We start from the raw sequence: 20,624 nt of genomic DNA on the forward strand, positions 1-20,624 counted from the left end.
TTCAACTCCCTCCAAGTTGTTTATTTAATAATAAAAAAGAAGATAGTACATATACATAAACCTGATCTCCCACCACCACCCCTCCTTTACTCCCAGTGACTAGCTCCAAAATGTAAAAATGTCCCTCGTCCCTCCTGGGGACTTAATTCCCACCTCTACCACCCTCCCCAAAATAGAGAAACAAAAGAATAAAGAGTGTGTAGGCGGCCACCCACCCCCAAACTTCATCTTACTCAATACCCTCAAACAGAGAAGCAGGAATTAGGGGTTCAGAGAAATGAGAGGAGCCCTATATTCCTAAAAGGGGGTAAGAGGAGAGGTGAACACACTCATCTCCAAATAAGTGCTTAACCCCACACCCTGTCTTTCCTTTACCAATTGCCCCAAGCCCAGGGATCAGAGAACTTGGAAAACCCCACTTGGTTGCCCCCACCTCCCACCACCCCCCAGCTCTAAGTCAGTGTGAGTTGCAGAGGTCAGGGGTGATTGAGGTAGAGAGGCTGGTGGGAGGCCTGACGGGCCTGGCCGGCTGCAGAAGCTGGCAAGGGGCCACCTGTGGAATTGCCCGGGGTGGAGGCTGGCTGTTTTCGGAGCGAGGGGGGCACCGTGGAGGTCTTGATGTGAATCACCCTGGTGTCCATGACCTCACACTCGATCTGCATCATCTCCTCATAGTCCCCTGGGGACCCCCGGCCTGACAGGGTCTCTGTGAGAAGGAGGGAGGGTAGGCAAACAGAGGAGAAAAGTAGAGGGGGACAGGGAGGGAGGGGCAATGGTGAGGAGGCAGATCCGCAGCAGGAGGTCAATGAGAGGTAGGGATAGAGTTGGCACAGGAAGAGGAGAGGGGCAGGAAAAGAAAATGACATTGACAGAGAGTGACAGAGAACACATATGATGGAGGTCATAGGGGAGAGGACATCAAGAGAAAACAGGAGGTGAGAATCTGGCAGTTCCCAGCCTATCCCCTCTGCCCACACCTACTCGAGGGCCCTCACCAGGGGACAGCCAGCACCCTTGTCTTCCTCCCATGTCTCCCGAGCTCTGTTTTTCTCTCCACCCATTTCCTGTTTCTTCTCATCCAGGAGTCTAGCCTCTTTTTGGAACAGCCCACTCCCTCCATTTCCCCCTTAACTCCTCATTGTTGGGTCTATGAGAACCTCCCCCTTCTTCAGTTTCAGGGCCCCTCTCCAGACCCAGCAGGGAGAGAATTACCATTGGGAGCCATGGCAGGCATCACCAGGGACATCTTGGGCCGAGAGGTCTTGTTATGGCTGATGGCAGGGAGCAGCAAGTGGTCCTGGGAAACAAAGGGGTCAGGCTGGGAGGCTGGAGGAAGAGAGGAGGACAGGCTCCCCAGCCCTACTCTAGAGCCTCCACCTGAAGACAGACTGCTAGAGAACCCAGGGTGACAGGGAGGGGGCAAGGAGTCACTCACTCTTCGGAAGGACACAACATAAAATGTGTCTTCTCGTCGGTCAATGGCGTCCAGGAACTCTGGCTGTGAACGGTCTGGGTGGCGATACAGCTGCAGCTGGCCCACAGAATCCCTAGCCAGGTGGGGAATAAGCATTTGGGAGGAGCCCAGCCCAATGCCCAGGTCCCGCTGGGGAAGGCGGGAGAGGAAGAGAGAAAAAGACAGGAGACCCCAGGGGATGAGGAAGGCATAAAGCCACTGGTGGCAATGATGATGCACATAGGACAGATTCTGGGAGTTTAGATCTCTCGAGTGAAACCTCCCTTAGTGACAGACAAGCACCCCCATCGACTCACCTCTCTGGGGGCCCAGGAGGTTGGGTGGGGACTGCCTTAACTGGAGGTGACTTCCGCAGCTGAGACTTCTGGAAGGAGAAGTATCTAAGGATGTGAAGAGGGTGAAGGCAAAAGGGAAAGAGAGACGGCCCCTGGAAGCTGATGCCACCTTGCACCCACCCCTCGACTTACCCAGATGATCCCTCAAACCTCCACAAAAATCCCTAGGACATTTAGTCTTCCAGTGGGCCTTCCTGGAGCCAGCCCTAGCCCTTCCTACCTGTCTCTCCTGGGCTCTCTGGGGAATCTTCCGCCGGCCTCTCTGGTGGCGCTGGACCCAGCCGCTCAGCTCATCAGCAAGCCTAGGGAAGCAGAGGAGGGACAAGGCTCCCACTGTCCCTGCCTGCACACAGCAGAGGGAAGAGAGGGCAGGGAGGGCTGGTGCTTCAGCACACAAACCAGTCAGGCCGCCCGCAGAGGGGTCCCTGCCAGGAATCCCCCGCACCTCAGGGACTCTGTCCGGTTGAAATGCCGGCAATCAGAGGAGAGGAAGAGCTGGTCCAGGTCTCTCAGCAGTAGCTCCTTGGCACCCCCGGGGAAGGCTGTCAGGTTTCTGGAGTGAGGGAGGAAGGGGGTGATGACTGGAGGCTGCACCCTTCCACCAGCAGAATCGGCCATGATGGTAAGAGAACTCTGGCTCCCCTCAAGAAGAAAGTGACTTTTGGGGAAAAGATACCCTCAGCACTGCCCAAAGACAGGGCCCTCTCCTCACCTGAAACTTGGCTGGCCTGGAGCGCTGGGCTGGGGCTCCTCAGGACCCAGGGAGGAACCCTGGAGGGGTTCAACTCCCTGAACTGGCTCTTGCATTGAGAACTCCAGCAAGCGTCTCCGGGGCTGAGGCTCCTCTCTGCTCATCCGAGGAGAGACAGGAGCCGGAGGAGGCTCACTGATGCTGGGGATAAGGAAGGACAGACACGTTTGTGAGGAGTTCCGGCTTGATGGAGGGGCTGCTTAAGATCCTGGGCTCTGCAGACAGCCTGTCTGGGCTCCGGTCTATTCTACAAGAGTGAATTCCCTCATGCGTGAGATGGGAATGAGAACCATCACTACCTCAGAAAGCCAGGAAGCCTGAGGAACTCGGTAAGCACTTAAAAGGGACTATTTTTGTCAATCTTATTAGCACCATTGGCTCCAGGTGAGGACACATGATTTGAGAGAAATTATGGGAGTGAGAAGGGACTGGCCGGACGCACCGTCGGTGCTGAGGACACCAGTGTCGTCTGTGCATAAGTGTGATGAAAGGCACTGTGCCAGGAAGGCAGCAAGGAGGGTGGGCTCCACCCTGAAGCTTCTTGGGGCAAGGAAGGTCTCACCTGACAGGTCCAAAGTTGAAGGCAATGAAGAGAAGGAAGACCATGATGCAGACCACCTTCCTGTTTCCAGACCCCAACTTGAGCTCGCTGTTCTAAGGTGCAGAGAAAGGGCCGAGAGAGAGGGTAAGTCTTCCCAGAGGAGCGGGTATTCCCACTGGCCTCCCGGGACAGAGCAGCTCACCTCAGCCAGCAGGGCCTCCAGCCGCCGCCGGAGGGCAGCGTTCTCCCGGCGGAGCTGCTGGTTGTCAGCCAGCACCGCCTGCAGTCGAGCCTCCAACCCCTGCAGATACTCTTTCTTCTTCCTCCTGGACTGGCAGGCCGACTCCCGGTTCTTGATCATTCGCTGCTGCCGCTTCAGCAGCTTTGCCTAGGGTACCCAGAGGGCCAGATGGGCAGGAGAGGGGAACTATGCTTCCCGACTCCAGCGACTGATCACCCCACTGCTCACGCTGGCCACTCTCCTGCTTCTGGTCCTCTACCTACACAGCCAGAGAGGGGTTGTTCCTCTCTGCTAAAACATTTCCAGAAAGAGCCCTTTTCTCAACTGCTCCATGCTCCTGGTCCTCAAGAGCTGAGAGAAGTCAGACTGCAGGAAGAACTTCCTCCATCCTGGTTCCTGGTGGAAATTCAGTTCCTTTCCTTGGATGGGGAGGATCTTCCTTTCTCTTAGTTCTCCTTTTTAAAGGCCCACAGCTTAACTTTGCTATAATTAAAGAACACTTTACCTGGTTTTTCCCTAGGAAACAGCCTCCCTCTACCAACTACTGCCACAATCATAACACAGTATGACTCCCCTGCCTTAGATTTACGGACACCGTTTCCATTTCTCCATCTACAGTGACAGCAAAACTAAGGATCCTAAAACTACAGAGTTGATGCTGACACTCATGTATGAACCGGGATCCACTTGCCCTTCAGGATCATTTTATGAGTTTGCTTCCTCGCTCTTTCTGTTCCCTCCTCATTCCACAATTTTCTCGCCCACGATAGACTTCCCTCCTCCCTTCCCATTAGCTAGCCTTACCCGTCTCCTCCCCAGTACTTACATCCACTTCTGGTGGGCAGGAGTTCCCAGGCATAGGAGCTGGAACAATGCTCTTCCTCTCAGGCCTTGAAGCAGGGGGGGCCGGCCCCTCAGGCTGGACCCGAAGAGCACCTTGGATGAGGACAACTGGGGAGACTGGGGCAAGTGAACAGGAGGAGGTGAGAGCTGTAAGTGAGGTGGAGTTCTTGTGCTCACACCCGCACCTGAGCACCCACGGGTTGGGAGACTCAGTGGCTGCAAGCTCCCCAAGAAATTCAGCCCAGCTCCTCCTTGCCTTCTTTAGTACCTGGGGGCGGCTGGACAAGGGGCTGCAAAAGGATGGTGGTGCTGGGAGGCACAGCTCTGGGTGGCATCGGGACGGTGGTTATCACCACAGGTTTGGGCTGCAGGGGTGGCTTCCGGGTGGGCAGGGCTTTGCCTGAAGGAAGGGGAAGGAAAGAAGGAATGTCAGGACATGAAGCCTCTTGCCAGGGATCCCAAGGTGTCAGGAGGCCCCATTACCTAAGGAGCCATCGGAGGGTGGGCCCATGCTGATCTGGACACCTCCAAGTGGGGGGCCCAGGACATCCTGCAGGAGACAGCCTTGAGGGGACGGTGACTCTGTCTTCACTTCCAGTACCTCCTCTCCTATAAAAGCCTGTGTTGGGCATTCCAGAAGATATGTGAGTCAGGAGGAGTGTCAAGGAGAAGGAGCTGAAAAAGAGAATGCTTTCATACTTCTGAGAGTCGGAAGGAACTCACTGAAGTGTGTGGAAGGAGAAAGAAAAGCTGATGCTCACCTGGTTGGGGGACTCTGCTGAGAGCAGGGAAGCCTCAGAGTTGATGGAGGAAGATGGAGAGACAGGTTCTACCTTGGTCTGGACATCTGTGGGGGGTCAGGATGAGACAAAATTTTGGATATCAGATAAACGCTGAAGGAGAAGAGGATTAAGAGATGGGAAAGAAGACATGATCCTTTCTCCTTGTACTAGAAAATAAAGCTGCCCTAGGCATGCAATCCCTAAGGAGGAAGAACCATGGGCTGCTGATCTGCTGGCTCCCTTCCTATCTCTTTACCCAGGACCCTGCCTTCTCCTTCCTGGGCTCCAGAAACCATCACGTGTCCCTGTGCTGACAACAGCCAAGTCCGCATTTCTACCCCACAAATACTATGCAGGAAGTCACTGCAATTCATCCATTCTACCTCATTCTTTCTGCCTCCTTTTGGCGTCCAAATAGCCTCAAATAACTGCATCGGGTCCTGCCTCTCCGCAATCCACTCTCTCTACTCTGCCACCAGAGTCATCCTAATCACATTGCTCTCTGGATTGACTCTTCAGAGGTTCCCACGTGCCCACAGGATAAAAGCTAAGAGTCCCTTAGCAGGGTGCCCCCCTCTGCAACTTCTTGCCATTTCCCACTCCCTCCTCACATCCAGTCTAAAGAGATGTAAGTTCCCTAGACACACACACACCCACCTCCACATTCATCCATTCATCTTCTGGCAAATCTCTATATGTCCTTCAAAACTTGGCTCAGGAAACCCTTCCTCCAGGAGCACATCCCTGATCCAGCCCCCATCAGGTGAGCTGCCCCTCTTCTGAGCTTTTGTGGCACCCTATGATGTCTATCCTGGAATTCCCACACCTTCAGTAACTGGTGCCCATCTTTCCCCTCCCATCACACTCCAAGATTCTCGGGTCATCGTGGCGCTCACATCTTTTTCATCTTTGCATCCCTGGCACCCTGTCTAGTATGCGGTATGGAGTAGGTGCTCAGTAAAGGCTTACTGTGTAAATATGTAAGAGGAAATAAACTTGGCAACACTTAAAAATAGCACAAAGATTATTAATTATAGAATCTAGGAGTTGGGTATATGGCATTTCAGTTCTTCTATATGTTTGAAAATTTTTCTAATAAAACATTGGGGGAAAAATAATAAATATGCCCTAAACTCCATTAGTTTTGTTGTTGTTGTTGTTTTTAAATGCAAGGCAATAGGAAGTTAAGCCATACAACAGGGATACTAGGGATGAGAAAAAGAAAGAAAAAACATCCCCATCTCTTCAGGGTTGCCTTTCCTGTGGTTTCCTAAAATTCTCCCTCCCCTTCCTGGCCTCTTTCCTGGTCATCTGCCATTTCCCCTCCCTACCTTTTCTTCCCTGTCTTATTGTCTGCATTCCTTCCCCCATCTATACACACACATACTCTGCCTTAGTAAAGCCTGGGGGTGGTGGCAGACTCTTATTACCTGAGGGGTCATCAGAGGTGGCACCCACATTGATCTGGACGGTTTCAAATGGGGATGTTGGATCATCTCCTAGGAGGCAGAGTGGGGGTGCCAAGGACTCTGTCTTCACAACCAGCACCTCCCCTACACCAGAGGCCTAGGTGAGAGTGAGAGGTGAATAGGGGGAGGGCGGGGGCGGCAGCACAAAAAAGAAAAAAAAAAAAACAAGGGAAGGTGTTGAGAACAAGAGTAAGAACAAAAGCTTTAGAGCTTACTAATTATTTGACATTCGGGTTTGAATGGTACTAAGTATCTCCCAAAGCTGTCTCAGGCCCCTCGTTTTCTCTTTCTACTTTATTCCTGGGAGGGTTGATGAAGTCCCATGATTTTAAATATTGCCTTAGATGGACAACTTGGGCAAGAACAATTCTAGAATTCTCAGCAGTCAACAGCTCTCTTCTTCCCAGCCCTACCACAGCTGCCACCTATCTCTGTATATTAAAAGACTCCTTGTTTTTTTAGACAACCACAGCAGAGACACGTAAAAGGAGGATACTAAAGAAATTCAAAGGCACCACAACTACTCCATGACCTATAGCACACAAAAAATTTCTCAGCATCTATGTGTGAAGGGAATGGAACACAGTCCCTGTCACAAACAGTAGAAGGAAGGAGATGGCTCTCACCTGGCTGGAGGGCTCTGTGGAAAGATGGGATGATTCGGAACTGAGGGAGGAAGAGGAGCAGGGGGAAGATGGCTCAGACTTCACCTGAAGATCTGGAAGAAAAGGGTTAGGGAATCATCAGGAAGCAGAGCCTGAGTAGTCCAAAAAGTATCCAAAGACACAGAGGTGGGGATCCCCTCACCTGTGGCAAAGGGGAAAGAACACATAAAGGACTGAAGGAGAGACGAGTGCACAGGCACTTATGAAGAGAAGGTATGAGGATACAGGGAGTTCTGTAGTTCCTGCGGAACAGTGGAAAGAGAGGGTTTTGGAAGGATGAGGGAATCACAAAGGAGATAGATATAGATATAGATACAGATATAGATATAGATTCCACTTGTTTATTTGAGAGAGAGAGAATGGGGGTGGGGCAGAGGAAGAAGTGGTCTCCCCGCTGAGCAGGGAGCCTGATGCAGGCTGGATCCTAGGACTCTAACGATCATGACCTGAGCCGAAGGCAGACATTCAACCAATTGAGCCACCCAGGCGCCCCTCAGAAAGGATATCTTACCTGGGAAGATAGGCAGGGGGTCCCAAGGTGGCTCAGGGGGGCTGACATCCATCCCCACATCCAGGGAGCCGCTGCCAAACTGAATAAAGGAGGGCATTAGACAGCAAGAATGTGAAGAATTCAACAGCTCCATAAGCTCTGGTCTGGGGCTGAGTCCTGGCTCCAGGGCAACTACCACCCGCCAAAGGTTTAAGACAAGACTGGGGTAGCAATACCGGGACATCCTGCTCTGGGCAGCGGAAGAGCTGCGTCTGCTCCTCGGCCACATCATCCAGGCCAGTGTACAAGGTGCTGTCTGCAATGCAAAGCGTCAAGGGGGTCGTCTGTCGGCCCAGCCTACAGATCCATACACAGCCCTGGGCCCATCCCTCATTGGCTCGGCTCAGCCAGACCTACCGCCCGCCCACTTGAAACATGATACAGTCAGAGAACTTCAGCCCCTCCTTCCCCCACCCCGGAACAACTCGACGTTTCCGCAGGGAGTAGAGGTCTTTCCCAACTCCCGCATCCCCCGAAAGCACAACGAGCCCCCCTGCTCCGCCCTCCTTCGGGAGATGGATTCCGTATTTCCCCAGCCTTCTTCCGTGGACCTCCTCTTCCTCCCTGCGTGCCTCAGGAGCACAGCATGCCACAGCCCTCCTCCCTCCCCGAGGCCTCACTCCGCAGACCCCAGTCCTCCGGGCTCAGCAAGTTGTCCGTGAAAAAACGTGTTGGGTCCGCAATCTCGCTGAGGAGCATCAGTTCCGCCATCTTTCCCGCCCGCCCCCCACCATGAGACGGTTCCCAAGGCCCGCCTCTCCCCATCATCAACTAATCAGTTGATCTTTAAAAAAGGGGGGACGTCCCGGAAGCTCTATCGACCAGTAAGAGACCTGCGTGCTGAGTACATGAGGAGGCTGGACAGGCCCGGCCAATAGGAGCGCGGCAGGAGGGGAGCTGTCACACTCAACCGGGCCGTAGAGTTTGCGCATGCGCCGAACGGGAGCCAGTGAAAAAGCCTGGGAGGTGTAGTTCCCGGGATTTAAAGGCCCGCCATCTCCCTAGTCAGTCCTAAATTTAGTCGTTTATGTATCTTGCATTCATCTTCGGATATGGATAAGCCCCCCCCCCCCAAAGTAGCACACGTGATCATATGGTTTTTTTATTGGTGAAGAAGTGAAAGAGGTGCACTGAAACCACTGCTACCTCCCTAGGAAGGCAAAAGCTGGGAATGGGACATGGGCAGAAACCCTCCATCTGGGTCTCCTCAAAATCTCACAGCATAAACCACAATTCACAGGTTCCTGTCTCTTTTAAAATTTAACTTTTAATCAGCCAAACATCTTGCGCAGACCCTGAGCCAGACCTGCATCTTGTTTTTTCCCCTGAATGATCACCTTTCCCAGCTCTTCCTGGGCTGCCCGGTTTTTTGGGTCTACCTCCAACACCTTCCTGAGGTCAGCAGTTGCTTTTTCAAGGTTCCCAAGGGCAGCCTGGGCAACCCCTCTTCGGTACAAGGCCTTTAAATGGTCAGGCTCCCGCTCCAGTGCTCGATCACAGCTCTGGGCTGCCAGCTGGGGCTGCCCTAGCAACAACTGACATGCGGCTAGGTTGGCATGAAGAACAGTTCGTTCTGGAGGGCCAGGTGGAGGTAAAGTCAGCAGCAGCCGAAGAGCCCGTCCGTAGCATCTGGCAGCCCCTTCAGGATTCCCAGCTCGAAATAATTCTGTGCCCCTTGCACGTTCTTCCCTGGCCAGTGCTTCCTTCTCACTGGCATCCAGCTCCCAGGAGTCCCTGCCCTGAGTGAAGGAGGCCAGTGTGAGCCTGAAAGGAGATTCAGAGTGCTCAGAGAGCTGAAGCTCTGCCTCCTCACCTTGACACATGGACTCCAAGCATTTCTCTATGAGCTCCCCCCAAGTCCCCTCCCTCCACAGGCCCAACCCCATAGTTATCTCTGTCCAGCCCTCTGGCAGGCCTGACCCAAAAGGAAAACCAAAAGCCAGTACCCGGCAGCAGGAGCCTAGCTTGGGTTTGTCCAAGCCATGGCCACGGATTATGATCTTCTTAACAAAGCTCCCATCGGGGCAGTACCAGAGATCGGAAGCTTGAAGGGGCTCTGGTATCTCACTGGTTGATCCATAAGACTTAGCAGAGTCTCCTTCAAGTCCAGCTGCCAGTTTTTCAGTCCCTTGAGGTTTCTTTAGAATTTGGTTGGCTGGATTTGGGCTCACTCTCAGCTCAAGGATTTCAGTAGGAGGGTCTTGGGGCTGCTGGCTAATCTGAGTAGTTGAATCAACGCTCTCCTGGGGTTTCTTTTCCCATTGTTGTTGGGGTTGCGAGGTGTCCTTCTCTCCCATTGGATTGACTGGTGGCGTCTCCATTTGGCTGCCTGGTCCTTTCCACCGGGGGTGAACAGTTTTGGTCGAACGGGATGATCAGTTTCAGATCAGCACCTGAAAAGAAAACCAAAACAATGCTAATGGCCGCATTCTTATTTAGATTCCCTCTTCGTCCTCTCCTGTCCTTCTGGGACCCAGGCCCCCAGTCCTCAGTCTTTTTTTTTTTTTTCCTCCAAAGATCTCTGTCGGGCTCGAGCCTTCTCCGGTCCACCCACGAATTAATCCAGACCTAATCCAGAACTATAAATTCCACAAATCCCTGCGGCTCGGGTAGCCGCCCCAACTACGGGCACCTGATCGAGTCAAAAAATACCTGGGCAGCCAAAACGCCTAGCCTGGTGGCAATAGACGGACCATTAGAATCACCTCTCCTTCCGAAGCTAAGTGCTTCCTGAGTACAGTCCTCAGAGTCTTGCTCCAGGCAGAGAGGATGGCCGAGGGCCAGGGGCATCTGGGGACAATGACAGCTAACGCTGGAGCCCGCCAGGCTGCGAATCTAATCAAATTCCTGTCAGCCAATCCGGAGGAGGGAGAGGGCTGGTTGGCCCGCCTTCTGGACTTGACATCACTTCCCCCCCGCAACCGGGAAGCTCTAGGCCTTAGCAACCGATCCTGGCCGAATCAAACCGAGCTAGGCGGGGTCCGACCGGCCCTGTTATTGAGACTAAAAGTCTGGAGAAGTCCTGGAATGGGATTGGGGTTCATGAGGGCGAGTGAGGGGATGGCGGAGCTGGTGGCGAATGACAGCGGTAGCAGTCTTTATTTCTTAAGACCCACAGGCCCACCTGTGCTATACTCCTTATCCCTGTGTTCCGGGCTCCCTGCCAGAGCCATCCAGCCTGCTCCTTCGCGGGTTCAGTCCCGGGTGCTGCAAGAGAAACCCTCAAGCCTCTTTCTCCCCAGCTGCCTCTGCTCCTGGGATCCCTGAAGCTTCTCCTTACCTGTTCCCTCATATCCATCACTGGTTCTCAAGTCTTTTTCTTCAGGAAGTCTTAGTGCTTTTCAAACTTTGATGTGCATGCATATCACCTGGGGAAATTTAAATCTCAGGTTCTGATTTAGGAAGTCTGGAGTGGGGTCTATAATTTTGCATTCCCTCCCTCCCTGCCTCCCTCCCTCTTTCCCTTCCTTCCTCCCTCCCTTCTTTCTCTAAAGTCTACTTTATTCAGATTTCTTACTTTCTGCCCAATGACCTTTTTATGTCCCAGGATCCCACCCAGGATACCACATGCCATTTAATCATGTTTCCTTAGCTCTTCTTGACTTTCAGTTTTGTCTGCCCTATTTTTCCAACCTGTTTTGTACTTCTTCTCAAGAGATGCTCTTTTACTCAAAACCTTTTTAAATTCTTTATTTAAATTCAATTTAGCCAACATTTATTGTATTATCAGTTTCAAGGGTAGAATTTAGTGATCCATCAGTTGCATATAACACCCAGTGCTCGTTACATCACCTGCCCTCCTTAATGCCCATCACCCAATTACCCCCTCCTCCCACTCCCTCTCCAGCTCTCCTCTTCAGTTTGTTTCCTACAGTTAAGAGTCTCTCATGATTGCCTCCCTCTCTTCATCTTATTTTTCCTTCCCTTTCCCTATATTAGTCTGTTCTGTTTTTTAAATTCCACATGAGTGAATTCATATGATAATTGTCTTTTTCTGACTGACTTATTTGGCTTAACACAATACCCTCTAGTTTCACCCACGTTGTTGCAAATGACAAGATTTCGTTCCTTTTGATATCTGAGTAGTATTCCATTGTGTGTGTGTGTGTGTGTGTGTGTGTGTGTGTGTGTGTGTAAAATTTCTTTATACATTCATTTGTCAATACACATCTGGGATCTTTCCATAGTTTGGCTATTGTGGACATTGCTGCTATAAACATTGGGGTGCGAGTGCCCCTTTGAATCACTATGTTTGTGTCCTTTAGATAAATACTTAGTAGTGCAATTGCTGGTTGTAGGGTAGATCTGTTTTCAACTTTTTAAGGAATCTCCATATGTTTTCCAGAGTGCGTGCACTAGTTTGCTTTCCTACCAACAGTGTAAGAGGGTTTCCCTTTCTCCACAACCTTGCCAACCTGAGTTACTAACTTCAGCCATTCTGACTGGTGTGATATGGCATCTCATTTGATTTTTACTTCCCTGATGCCAAGAGATGTTGAGCATTTTTTTCATGTGTCTGTGGGCCATTTGCTTGTCTCCTTTAGAGAAATGTCTGGTCATGTCCTCTGCCCATTTCTTGACTGATTGTTTTCTGGTTGTAGAGTTTGGTAAGTTCTTTATGGATTTTGGATACTAGCCCTTTATCCGATAGGACATTTGCAAATATCTTCTCCCATTCTGTAGGTTGCCTCTTAGTTTTGTTGACTGTTTCCTTTGCTGTGCACAACCTTTTTACCTTGATGAAGTCCCAATAGTTCATTTGTGCTGATTCTGCATTTCTAACAAGCTCTTGGATTGTGGTGCTGCTGATCCACGGACGACACTTTGAATAGTATGATTCTAGAATAACTCATCCCATTCTTGTCACCTTTGCTCTGTGCCCCTTCAGTTTGTACTATATTTTGCATATAAAACTGGTAAAACCTGCCCCACTAGGTGTGTCAGTGGAAAACTGGTCCTTCTACTCCTCTAAAAGATGTAGGTCCCTTTTGTGATTCAGCCTTGCTTGACCAGCTCCCAGCACAGGCTGAGCTCTTCAGGGAATGAGAATACTGTTCTTAGTACATCACTTTGGCTCCTTCTTCAGTTGGCTCTCTAATAACCTGCCATTGTGCCCCAGACTATAAGGACCATGTCAGGACAGCTGGAAGGGGAGGTAGTTTCATCAGTACAAACAGAATTATGTCAAAATAGCCCTCTTCCTGTTTTGTACTGAGACTCAAGTCACTAACCTAGACTTTTTCTCAAGTTTTATTTCTAGTTTCTGTGTCAGAATAACTGCTACCTCTTCCCTTATGGCTAAATACTGTGATTCTTATAATCCCTGGTCTCATATGGAAAATTAATCTACCTTTTCTCTCTCCCCTTTCCCCTTTCCATTTCAAGAATTTTTTGAAAAGGCAGGATGTCTAGAATGAGTCACAAAATGTTTGATTGGGCCCTAATCCCTGGACAACGTTTGCTAATTTGTATTGTGTGCCTTAACTGAGAGGGCCACTCTGATGACCCTTCAAAGATCAGCTTCTCTCAATGAGAAGAATCTGTACTCTGTTAACTCTGTTACTGTACTCTGTGCTTTGTAATGTTCTCTTATTTTTTGTGTGTAGGCTTCAGTTCCAACAGACTCTGCAGTTGGAGTCTGCAGAGTCTCAAACTGCAGTTTCTCAGTTTCGTTTGTGTCATCTCATTCATTCATTCATTCAACAAATACTTATTGAGGACCTGCTATGTTCCAGGCAGCATGCTAGGAAGTAGGAATACATAGCGGAATGAGACTGACACAGTCCCTGTTCTTAGGAAACTTTGAGTCTGGTCAAGGAAATACTAATTACGGTGGCATGAAGAAGCCTGAGATGCTATGAGAGTGGATGAAGGATTAAAGGATATTCCTTGGGGGTGAGACATTTTTGCTACTATTCAAAGAACGAGTTAGAATTGAATCTCAGTTCTATATAGACCCCGTACCGAAAACCACTAAATTAAGTGGTTGACTGTGTCTCTTCAGGTGATCCCTTGTCACCTGACTATAAAAACACATACAAACATAAGCACATAGACTCCTAAAAAAAGTAATCCAAACCATCCAAAATGAAAATGTTTTTATTTTTTAAATAAATAAAATTTGAATTTTGTCACAATGAAAACACAGAATTTAGGTTTTAGGTTTTATGAAAGAGGACTCAGACTCATCAGAGGAGAAATCCATGGATCTTTAGATTCCCCCAGGTTTCACAAATTGAGGAACAGGAAGGGACCAAGATATGAAGACTCAGAAATAGGGCAGGGAATTGGTTCTTCCACAAAGTGTTGCTGCATACAATGTCCACAATAGCCAAACTATGGAAAGAACCTAGATGTCCATCAACAGATGAATGGATAAAGAAGATGTGGCATATATATACAATGGAATACTACGCAGCCATCAAAAGAAATGGAATCCTGCCATTTGCGACGACGTGGATGGAACTAGAGGGTATTATGCTTAGTGAAATAAGTCAATCGGAGAAAGACAACTATCGTATGATCTCCCTGATATGAGGAAGTGGAGATGCAACGTGGGGGGTTTGGGGGTTAGGAAAAGAATAAATGAAACAAGATGGGATCAGGAGGGAGACAAAACATAAGAGACTCTTAATCTCACAAAACAAACTGAGGATTGCTGGGAGGAGGGGGGTCGGGAGAGGGGGTTGGGGTTATGGACATTGGGGAGGGTATGTGCTATGGTGAGTGCTGTGAAGTGTGTAAACCTGGCGATTCACAGACCTATACCCCTGGGGCTAATAATACATTATATGTTTATAAAAAAATTAAAAAACAAAACAAACAAAACAAAAGTGTTGCTGCATAAATATTAACTGACTCACTGCCTGCTCTCTTCTGGTTCCCTGCCCCTTGAGCCTCATTCTGCTGGGGCTCAGCTCTTTAGGGATAGTCACCGAGGAATCAGGAAGAAGCATGGAAACAAGCTAGGAGGATTATATCCCCAGGCCTGAGTAGAGAACATGGGATCTGAGGAGGACATAAAAAGAGGATGACAAGTGAAAATTTGCTTACCTGTTGGGGTAGAACCTTGGATGGGGGAGTGAGGAAGGAGCAATGTTTCCTTTCTCTTTCCCCTTAAGATTTGAGAATGAAGTGGAAGAAGAGCAGCCTTGAGGGAAGGAGATTAGGGTTAGGGTTAGGGTTAGAGTTAGGGAACCTTCTTATCCAAGTGACTAGATTCAATCCCAACCTCCTAATACTAGTGACCTCTGTTCTCTCTCTTCTTTTGGTGTTGCAAGGACAAAGCCTCACCAACACCTAATTCTATGGATGCTTTGGGACATGACTTAACCCTGTGCCTGTCTAAGATATTTCCCCTGCCTCAGGTGAGAGGGATGAGGGGTAGGGAGCAACACACAGGAACCTCTGGAAGGGGAATGTGATTAAGGAAGACTCTGTGTTAAGAAAGTCAAAGTCAAAGGGACATCTGGGATAATGCAAGGACTTGGGGGTGGGGTGTCACTGCCTCTGCTATGTGATTATGGACAATAAACCCTATGTAAAAATGGACAGTAAACCCTATGCAGGAACAATTCTCCCTTCATCCCAGTCATCATAGGGGGCATTTAATGCTGTTGAAGATCATTCTGAGGGAAATCCCCATATTTGACAAGTTTCTAAGGATTTACCTATAAATGTTTTTAAATCTCACCTGGAGTCATTTCCATCCATCCGTCCTTCTTTCTGAGTCACCTCCTTCCAAGATGGCTCAGAGGATCTAGCCATATTCTGCTACTCTCCTTGCCCTATCCAATAAGGGCATTTTGTGTGTGGGTTTTTTAATTGAAGTATAGTTGACACACAATGTTACATTAGTTTCAGGTGTATGATGTAATGGTTGGACAGATCTACATGCTATGCCATGCTCACCACAAGTGTAGAGACCATCTGTCTCTCATACAACTATTAAAATAAGACTGACCAGGGGCGCCTGGGTAGCTCAGTGGGTTAAAGCCTCTGCCTTCGGCTCAGGTCATGATCTCAGGGTCCTGGGATCGAGCCCCGCATCGGGCTCTCTGCTCTGCGGGGAGCCTGCTTCCCTCTCTCTCTGCCTGCCTCTCTGCCTACTTGTGATCTCTCTCTGTCAAATAAATAAATAAAATCTTAAAAAAAAATAAGACCATATCCCCTACAGTGTACCTTTTATCCCTGTGACTTATTCATTCCATAACCGGATGCCTGTATCCCCCGCTGTCCTTCATACGCTTTGCTGATCTCCTGGCCCCCTCCTCTCTAGCAACCATCAGTTTGTTATGGGTCTGTTTCTGCTCTATGGGGGCATTGTTTTGCCTTTATCAAAGATCTAACCTGATGGCAGAAGTTGAGAAGAAGTTTAGGAGCTGGTGCAAGATAATTTGTGAGCTGGTGGTTGTTACTTGTTGTCTCTACACACACAAAGCATGTGATACCTGTCCTTTAAATGGGTAAAGTAAGATTCTTATTCATTCACTAATCTTTACTGAGTACTCAGAATTTATCAGTGAAACATGGAGACACAAAAAGTTGAAAATAGAGCTACCCTATGACCCAGCAATTGCTCTACTGGATATTTACAAGACACAAATGAAGGGGCGCCTGGCTGGCTCAGTCAATTAAGTGACTGCCTTCAGTTCAGGTCATGGTCCTGGGGTTCTGGGATTGAGCCCCATATCTGGCTCCCCATTCAGCGGGGAGTCTCCATCTCCCTCTTCTCCCTGCTCATGCTCTGTCAGTATCTCTGCCTCTCTCTCTCAAATAAAATCTTTAAAATTTTTTTTTTTTAAAACACACAAATGTAATCATCCGAAGGGGCACCTGCACCCCAGTGTTCATAGCAGCAATGCCCACAATAGCCAAACTACAGAGAATCCAGATGTCCATCAACAGATGAATGGATAAGGACGATGTGGTACACACACACACACACAGGAATATTATGCAGCCATCAAAAATTGAAATCTTGCCATTTGCAAATGATGTGGATGGAACTAGAGGGTATTATGTTAAGCAAAATAGGTCAATCAGAGAGAGACAATAATATGAGCTCACTGATATGTGGAATTTAAGAAAGAAAATAGAGGTTCAACCGGAGAGAGAGGAAAAAAATAAAACAAGATGAAACCAGAGAGGGAAATAAACCATAAAAGACTCTTAATCATGGGAAACCAACTGAGGGTTGCTGAAGAGGAGGGGGTGGAGGGATGGGTAACAGGGTGTTGGAAGTTAAGGAGGGCATGCGCTGTAATGACCACTTGGTATTATATAAGGCTGATGAATCACAGACCTGTACCTTTGAAACCAATAATAAATTATATGTTAATTAAAATAATAATAAATAAGAAAAATGGAGATAAATACAGAGATCCCCGCCAGCAGTCTAATAAAGAGTAAGGTGTCATAGTTAACAAAAGCTCCAGATGCAAGGGTGAAAGTGATAAGTGTCGGGGAAGTTATTCCCAACTGGGGTGTGATCTGAAAAGGAGTCCAGAGGGTTGAGCTTTGGAGGATGGCCATAGTTTTGATCTGCAGAGATTGAAAGGATTTATTGCAGGTGAGGGAAGCAATATAAGGCAGGATGGATACGGAAGTGAAAGCCACTTTGCATTCAGTAATATTAATCTCTGGCTTGTCAATCTCAGCTTTCCCAGACTATTTCAATACTCCATGCAGGCTGTCCTGTCACCAGGCATCAAGCTGGTTGGAATTTTTTATACCCTCACATTCCCCTGCATTCCATACTCACCACATGGAACCATATGCTGCACTTACTCTCTGCCATTTATCATCAGCATGAAAGACAAAAACTCTAGCTTTCCAAAGGCTAAATAAATTTCCCCTTCTGTATAGCTTTGGTGGTTTCTGTGGTTTTAGGTCTTCTGGGATTGATATCAAAATTGTTCCTCCCTCCTCTTTGCTCCCAAAGCATTTTGCTTGCATATCCCTTATGGGCAGGGTTTTGAGGCAGGATGAAGCTGTGAAAGGCAGGCTTTTCCACAGTGAAACATTTAATGATGAGAGCTGCTCTTTACTGAGTCGTGACCATACATTATGACCACAATATTGGGCACTGTGCTGTTTTTAATCAAGTGATGAGGGGAAAGCCTCCTTGTGGTGGTGATATTTGTGCAAAGACACAAATGATGTAAAGGAACAGGCATGCAGACAACTGGAGGAAGAGTGTCCAGGAAGAGAAAAAACAGGAGTGCAAAGGCCCTGAGGTAGGAGGGAATAGGATTTTTATGTTAAATTCATAGCATCTAAGAAAACAGCAAGGAGGCCAGAGTGGATGGAGCAAGGGAAAAGGTGGGAGGAGATGAAGTCAAAGAGGTAGGGAAGAACATGGTCAGGTAGGCTTCATAGGTCAATGTAAGTATTTTAAATTTTGTTCTACGTGTATATATGGTAGCCATCAGAAGGTTTGTGCAAGATGAGCAATATCATCTGGTAATTTAAAAGATCATTCTGATTTCTGCATGGAGGAAGGACTGTATCAGTTAAAAATGGAAGGAGAAAATCCAATTAAGGGGCTAGTCAAGGGACAATGGTAGCCTAGGAGCTTGGGTCAGGGAGAGGATCAAGGGAAGAGTCCCTAGGCCATCTAATATGTGGGAGTCTGGAAGAGAAGTAGGAGCTGTCAATGAAGACAGAAGGAGTAGCAAATAAGGAACTAGGGAATATAATACTTTCTTTAGTTGGATCCAGAAAGAGTATTTAAGTGAAGAAAGCATTTCAAGGAGGAAGGAGCATTCAACTGTGTCAAAAGTTGTGGATGGTCTAGCCCAAGTTTCTCAATCTTGGTGCATATATATTACAAAGTAATTTAAGGAACACCATGCAGCTTAAGAAATAGAGTCTTCCTGGGGTGCCTGAGTGGCTGACTCAGTTAAGCATCTGACTCTTGATTTCTGCTCAGGTCATGATTTCAGGGTCCTAGGAGCAAGCCGTGTGTCATGCTCTTTGCTCAGCAAGAAGTCTGCTGGAGATTCTCTTTGTAAAATAAATAAATAAATCTTAAAAAAAAAAAAAAAAGAAAGAAAAGAAAAGAGGGGTGCCTGGGTGGCTTAGTGGGTTAAAGCCTCTGCCTTCAGTTCAGGTCATGGTCTCAGGGTCCTGGGATCAAGCCCCACATTGGGCTCTCTGCTCAGCAGGGAGCCTCCTTCCCTCCTCTCTCTCTGCCTGCTTCTCTGCCTACTTGTGTTCTCTGCCTGTCAAATAAATAAATAAAATCTTAAAAGAAAAGAAATAAAATTTTCCTGTTATTGTTAAAGTTTCCTGTGTATATTCCCCTCTGATTGGAATTCCTCTCCTGCCAAGGGGTATCCACTCTTTTTCTTTTTTTTAAAGATTTTATTTATTTATTTGACAGAGAGAGACACAGTGAGAGAGGGAACACAAGCAGGGGAACAGCAGAGGGAGAGGGAGAAGCAGGCCTCCTGCCGAGAAGGGAGCCCAATGTGGGGCTGGATCTCAGCATCCTGGGATCATGACCTGAGCTGAAGGCAGATGCTTAATAACTGAGCCACCCAGGCACCCCAGTATCCACTCTTCTGAATGTTGTGCTTTCACTGCACAGGTGAATAGAAAATAAGGTTTTTTTTCTTCTCAAAGAGGAACTATATTTTCATACATCTTTGTATGATGGTGGGGATGTTTCATTAAAGGGGGAAAACTGTGCAGGAGAGATAGGAGTTAATTTCAAAAGTTCTGTTTCTGAGAGGTAAGAAGGGACAGGATCCCATTACACAGATGAGATGGGGTCTGGGGGCAGGTCAGCTTCTCTTGCAGTAACAAGGAGAAGGCAATAAATACAGCTGAGACGCAGGTGGTCTAGTAGATTTGGGAGTGAAACCAGGAGGAAGTTCTCTTCTGAAAATTTCTATTTTCTCACTGAATAGGAAGAAAGGTCATCATTTTGTGAAACTGTGGCCTCAGATTTAGGGAATGTGAACTGCCTGGAGTAACGTAAGCAGGCCATACTGAGGGCTGAAAGGAAGTGAGACCAGACAATATGACTGTGTGTTTTTCCTCAGACACATTTAGCTGTTGGGTGCAGGTGTGGAACAGACAGAGTTGGATTGAAACGGGACTCAAATGTGTCTGAAGGAGAGAGGCCAAGAATATAAGGACAAGGGCTGAGACGTAATGATAGTTTTGAACCTTGGGATCTACACTGGGTACTGAGGGGAATGAAGAATTGAGGGGATCAAATATCAATGAGGAGTGAGAGAGTTGATGGATGGAAGATCTGGGTGGGATTGAGGAATTTTTGGAATAGGGTGTTGAATGGAGGAGCTGCGGATGGGCTAGCCCAGAAAGGTGACATGCAAAGACTGAACAGATTTGGGAGAGGTGGCAGTTATTGGTGGTAACCAAGTTGAAGGTATGACAGTGGGGAGTGGGGGAAAACCTCAGTGGAAGTGAGGAAGGCCAGGAACTGACCAGTATGCTAGATGGTGATCTGCAGGGATATCAAAGCCACCAAAAATAATGAATAGAGAGGAAGGCAGTAACCTAGGCACTAAATTTTCAGTGAATGAGGGGGAATGATGACCCAGAATCAAATCATAGGGGAATTAAATCTCCTGAGTAGATGTTAGAAGGGGCCAGAGCCTCTCCCAGAGGATGGAATCTCTGTCCATCGTGGTGCAAGAGCCAAGGGCACCATGCAGGGAGGTAATTGAGGTAAAGTGGGTGGAGAATCAAATTGGAATATGCCTTCACTTCACTCCAGAATCAAAGGAATATACCTTCACTTCACTCCAGGAGGCTGGGAGAAATGATCTGGAAGAAGCCATTGTGATTCATTTCTTCCTCTGCCTAATTCTTTTCCATTCAATTGAGTTCAAAGATGGGTACAAGATGTTTTACCTGAGGAGGAACTAAAAACCAGAGATAAGCCAAATTTGGCTCCTGCCTTCAAGCAGCTCTCAAAGTAAAACATGTACATCAAGAT

At 48.2% G+C, this 20,624-nt stretch overlaps 2 protein-coding genes across 5 annotated transcripts; both read right to left on the minus strand.

Moving 5' to 3' along the window:
* Positions 1-8,434, minus strand: LOC111152366 (activating transcription factor 6 beta). 3 transcript variants are annotated; one of them, XM_022510878.1, is made up of 18 exons: positions 8,281-8,434; positions 7,828-7,907; positions 7,613-7,691; positions 7,063-7,154; positions 6,398-6,533; positions 4,947-5,032; positions 4,669-4,804; positions 4,454-4,585; positions 4,169-4,302; positions 3,304-3,489; positions 3,123-3,214; positions 2,522-2,701; positions 2,255-2,362; positions 2,030-2,111; positions 1,771-1,838; positions 1,436-1,547; positions 1,213-1,297; positions 1-706 (listed from the first exon to the last, which is right to left on the minus strand). In XM_022510878.1, exons 1-18 carry the CDS (start codon positions 8,417-8,419, stop codon positions 477-479), a joined length of 2,157 nt encoding a protein of 718 aa, XP_022366586.1. In that variant the 5' UTR covers positions 8,420-8,434; the 3' UTR covers positions 1-476. The 3 variants fall into 3 exon arrangements, with proteins under 3 accessions (XP_022366586.1, XP_022366587.1, XP_022366588.1); XM_022510879.1 differs by having other exon boundaries at positions 8,272-8,378; XM_022510880.1 differs by lacking the exons at positions 1-706; positions 1,213-1,297 and having other exon boundaries at positions 1,481-1,547; positions 1,771-1,854.
* Positions 8,435-8,902: 468 nt separating this feature from the next.
* LOC111152342 (FK506 binding protein like) lies at positions 8,903-10,499 on the minus strand. Of its 2 annotated transcripts, none has more exons than XM_022510842.1 (2): positions 10,304-10,499; positions 8,903-10,044 (listed from the first exon to the last, which is right to left on the minus strand). In XM_022510842.1, exon 2 carries the CDS (start codon positions 9,970-9,972, stop codon positions 8,923-8,925), a length of 1,050 nt encoding a protein of 349 aa, XP_022366550.1. In that variant the 5' UTR covers positions 9,973-10,044; positions 10,304-10,499; the 3' UTR covers positions 8,903-8,922. The 2 variants fall into 2 exon arrangements, with proteins under 2 accessions (XP_022366550.1, XP_022366551.1); XM_022510843.1 differs by having other exon boundaries at positions 10,357-10,433.
* Positions 10,500-20,624: the final 10,125 nt, after the last annotated feature.

The sequence above is a fragment of the Enhydra lutris genome, unplaced genomic scaffold, assembly GCF_002288905.1.
Source record: "Enhydra lutris kenyoni isolate GAN:26980312 unplaced genomic scaffold, ASM228890v2 scaffoldscaffold28, whole genome shotgun sequence".
NCBI classification, from domain to species: Eukaryota; Metazoa; Chordata; class Mammalia; order Carnivora; family Mustelidae; genus Enhydra; species Enhydra lutris.